This window comes from Portunus trituberculatus, chromosome 2, assembly GCF_017591435.1.
Source record: "Portunus trituberculatus isolate SZX2019 chromosome 2, ASM1759143v1, whole genome shotgun sequence".
NCBI lineage: Eukaryota > Metazoa > Arthropoda > Malacostraca > Decapoda > Portunidae > Portunus > Portunus trituberculatus.
The window spans coordinates 12,929,311-12,934,310 of NC_059256.1; the positions used below are offsets into that span (position 1 = coordinate 12,929,311).

The window sequence follows — 5,000 nt, forward strand, 5'->3', positions numbered from 1 at the left end:
TGCAGAAATATTGTCACTCTGCCTCTAGAACCACAAAACACTCTTAAAACCTTATTACTTCAACTAGAGCCTTTCAAAGAGTGTTTCTCCTGTTAATAATGCAGAAATGTTGTCACTCTGCCTGTAGAACCACAAAACACTCTTAAAAACCTTATTACTTCAACTAGAGCCTTTCAAAAGAGTGTTTCTCCTGTTAATAATGCAGAAATCTTGTCACTCTGCCTCTAGAACCACAAAAACACTCTTAAAAACCCTTATTACTTCAACTAGAGCCTTTCAAAGAGTGTTTCTCCTGTTAATAATGCAGAAATGTTGTCACTCTGCCTCTAGAACCACAAAACACTCTTAAAACCCTTATTACTTCAACTAGAGCCTTTCAAAAGAGTGTTTCTCCTGTTAATAATGCAGAAATATTGTCACTCTGCCTCTAGAACCACAAAACACTCTTAAAACCCTTATTACTTCAACTAGAGCCTTTCAAAAGAGTGTTTCTCCTGTTAATAATGCAGAAATGTTGTCACTCTGCCTGTAGAACCACAAAACACTCTTAAAACCCTTATTACTTCAACTAGAGCCTTTCAAAAGAGTGTTTCTCCTGTTAATAATGCAGAAATGTTGTCACTCTGCCTCTAGAACCACAAAAACACTCTTAAAAACCCTTATTACTTCAACTAGAGCCTTTCAAAGAGTGTTTCTCCTGTTAATAATGCAGAAATGTTGTCACTCTGCCTCTAGAACCACAAAAACACTCTTAAAAACCCTTATTACCTCAACTAGACCCTTTCAAAACGCAAATACCTAACCTAATATTTACCTAACCAAATACCTAACCTTAAAAATACCTAACCAAATACCTAACCTTAAAAATACCTAAGCAAATACCTGACGTCAAATATACCTAATGAAATACCTAACCTTCCCATACCTTGCAGTTAAGATGACGACAGCCGCCTTTTCCCATGAGCCCGGGACCGCTATGGAGTGTTTGAGCATTCCTATAACACTAGAGAAGGACGCAGGCATTGATGAACATGGCAAACAGGTAAAATATTATTAGGATCACTTCAAACTGTCTTAAAATGCCTCAAAACATGTCAGATTGTCTTAAAATGGTCTAAAACATGTGAAATTGTCTTAAAATGCCTCAAAACATGTCAAATTGTCTTAAAATGCCTTAAAAACACACCAAACTGTCTTAAAATGCCCTCATAACACCCCAAACTTCTCAAAATGTCCTTAAAACACCCCAAAGTATCTTAAAATGTCAATAACAAAACTGTCTTAAAATGCCTCAAAACACACCAAACTGTCTTAAAATGCCCTCAAACACTCCAAACTGTCTTAAAATGCCCTCAAAACATGTCAAATTGTCTTAAAATGCTCCAAAACATGTGAAATTGTCTTAAAATGCTCTAAAACATGTCAAATTGTCTTAAAATGCTCTAAAACATGTCAAATTGTCTTAAAATGGTCTAAAACATGTGAAAAACTGTCTTGAAATGCCTCAAAACATGTCAAACTATCTTAAAATGTCCTCAAAACATGGCAAATTGTCTTAAAATGCTCTAAAACATGTCAAATTGTCTTAAAATGCCTCAAAACACCACAAACTGTCTTAAAATGCCTCAAAACACTCAAACTGTCTTAAATGTCCTTCAAAACATGTCAAACTGTCATAAAACACCTCAAAACACCCCAAACTGTCACAAAACACCTTCAAACACCACAAACTGTCTTCAAAACACCTCAAAACACCCAAACTGTCAAACTGTCTTAAAATGCCACAAACTGTCAAAAACACTTCAAACACCACAAAACATCACAAAACACCTTCAAACTGTCAAACTGTCAAAACACCTCAAAACACCACAAACTGTCACAAAACACCTTCAAAACACCCAAACTGTCACAAACACCTTCAAAACACCCCAAACTGTCACAAAACACCCTCAAAACACCACAAACTGTCACAAAACACCTTCAAAACACCACAAACTGTCTTAAACACCTTCAAACACACAAACTGTCAAACACTTCAAACACCTGTCAAAACCTGTCAAACTGTCACAAACACCTTCAAAACACTGTCAAAAACACCTCACCCAAACTGTCACAAACACCTTCAAACACCCCAAACTGTCACAAAACACCTCAAAACACCAAAAACTGTCACAAAACACCCCTCAAAACACCCCAAACTGTCACAAAAACACCTTCAAAACACCCCAAACTGTCACAAACACCTTCAAACACTGTCAAAAACACCCTCAAACACCCCAAACTGTCACAAACACCTTCAAAACACCCCAAACTGTCACAAAACACCTCAAACACCACAAACTGTCACAAACACCTCAAACTGTCACAAACACCTCAAAACACACAAAACTGTCACAAAACACCCTCAAAACATGTCACAAACACTGTCACACCCTTCAAAACACCCAAACTGTCAAAAACACCTTCAAACACCCCAAACTGTCACAAAACACCTTCAAAACAAAAAACACCTTCAAAACACCAAACTGTCACAAAACACCTTCAAAACAAACTGTCACAAAACACCTTCAAAACACCCAAACTGTCACAAAACACCTTCAAAACACCCCAAACTGTCACAAAACACCTTCAAAACACCCCAAACTGTCACAAAACACCTTCAAAACACCACTGTCAAACTGTCACAAAACACCTTCAAAACACCCCAAACTGTCACAAAACACCTTCAAAACACCCCAAACTGTCACAAAACACCTTCAAAACACCCCAAACTGTCACAAAACACCTTCAAAACACCCCAAACTGTCACAAAACACCTTCAAAACACCACAAACTGTCACAAAACACCTTCAAAACACCTCAAACTGTCACAAAACACCTTCATAACACCACAAACTGTCACAAAACACCCTCAAAACACCCCAAACTGTCACAAAACACCTTCAAAACACACCAAACTGTCACAAAACACGAAAAAATATCTTCTACCCCAGAGAAAAAGTGAAATATCTCTAAAACTAAGCTCGCTCTAACCAAAACACCCACAGGTAGACACACCCTCGCTCTATCTCTCGCTCAAATTTCACACACGCAGGGTCCTTAGAAGCAGAGAAATTTGAGAAAAGGTTTAGGTATATATATTTTAATCTTATCCTTTCCGCAGGTTCTCAAATGCGGATTCCGGATTGGCGGAGGCATCGACCAGGATTTTATGAAGAGTCCGCAAGGATATACTGACAACGGCATTTACTGCACTGAGGTAGAGAGAGAGAGAGAGAGAGAGAGAGAGAGAGAGAGAGAGAGAGAGAGAGAGAGAGGGGTGTTTTGAGGATGTTTTGTGGTTTTTTTGAGATAGTTTGGTGTGTTTTGAGAGTTAAACATGCCAAACTGTCTTAAAATACCCTCAAAACATGCCAAATTACCTCAAAATATGCCAAACTGTCTTGAAATACCTTCAAAACATGCCAAATTACCTTAAAATACCCTCAAAATATGTCAAACTGTCTTAAAATGTCCTCAAAACATGCCAAACTGTCTTGAAATACCCTCAAAACATGGCAAACTGTCTTAAAATGCCCTCAAAACATGTCAAACTGTCTTAAATGCCCTCAAAACATGTCCTCAAACATGTGTCTTAAAATGTCCTCAAAACATGCCAAACTGTCTTAAATGCCCTCAAAACATGCCAAACTGTCTTAAAATGCCCTCAAAACATGCCAAACTGTCTTAAAATGCCCTCAAAACATGCCAAACTGTCTTAAAATGCCCTCAAAACATGCCAAACTGTCTTAAAATGCCTCAAAACATGCCAAACTGTCTTAAATGCCCTCAAAACATGCCAAACTGTCTTAAAATGCCTCAAAACATGTCTTAAACCTCAAAACTTGTCAAACTGTCTTAAACATGCCAAACTGTCTTAAAATGCCCTCAAAACATGCCAAACTGTCTTAAATGCCTCAAAACATGCCAAACTGTCTTAAATGCCCTCAAAACATGCCAAACTGTCTTAAATGCCCTCAAAACATGCCAAACTGTCTTAAATGCCCTCAAAACATGCCAAACTGTCTTAAAATGCCCTCAAAACATGCCAAACTGTCTTAAATGCCCTCAAAACATGCCAAACTGTCTTAAATGCCCTCAAAACATGCCAAACTGTCTTAAAATGCCCTCAAAACATGCCAAACTGTTTAAAATGCCCTCAAAACATGCCAAACTGTCTTAAAATGCCCTCAAAACATGCCAAACTGTCTTAAAATGCCAAACTCAAAACAAAACCAAACTGTCTTAAATGCCTCAAAACATGCCAAACTGTCTTAAAATGCCCTCAAAACATGCCAAACTGTCTTAAAATGCCCTCAAAACATGCCAAACTGTCTTAAATGCCTCAAACACATGCCAAACTGTCTTAAAATGCCCTCAAAACACACCAAACTGTCTTAAAATGCCCTCAAAACATGCCAAACTGTCTTAAAATGCCCTCAAAACATGCCAAACTGTCTTAAAATGCCCTCAAACATGCCAAACTGTCTTAAAATGCCCTCAAAACATGCCAAACTGTCTTAAAATGCCCTCAAAACATGCCAAACTGTCTTAAAATGCCCTCAAAACATGCCAAACTGTCTTAAAATGCCCTCAAACATGCCAAACTGTCTTAAAATGCCCTCAAACATGCCAAACTGTCTTAAACACCCTCAAAACATGCCAAACTGTCTTAAAATGCCTCAAAACATGTCAAACTGTCTTAAAATGCTGCCAAACTGTCTTAAATGCCCTCAAACATGCCAAACTGTCTTAAAATGCCCTCAAACATGCCAAACTGTCTTAAAAACACCCTCAAAACATGCCAAACTGTCTTAAAATGCCCTCAAAACATGCCAAACTGTCTTCAAACACCCTCAAAACATGCCAAACTGTCTCAAAACACCCTCAAAACATGCCAAACTGTCTTAAAATGCCCTCAAAACATGTCAAACTGTCTTAAATGCCCTCAAAACATGCCA

The 5,000-nt window shown here is 38.0% G+C and overlaps 1 protein-coding gene across 1 annotated transcript in view; it reads left to right on the forward strand.

Annotated features, from left to right (window-relative positions):
• LOC123506158 (tax1-binding protein 3 homolog) overlaps positions 1-5,000 on the forward strand; it is an 8,971-nt gene that overhangs the window by 2,643 nt on the left and 1,328 nt on the right. The window contains exons 2-3 of the mRNA XM_045258075.1: positions 933-1,042; positions 3,164-3,259. Of these exons, the coding sequence (XP_045114010.1) occupies positions 938-1,042; positions 3,164-3,259 (201 nt within the window). The 5' untranslated portion in view covers positions 933-937. The remainder of the gene's footprint in view (positions 1-932; positions 1,043-3,163; positions 3,260-5,000) is intronic.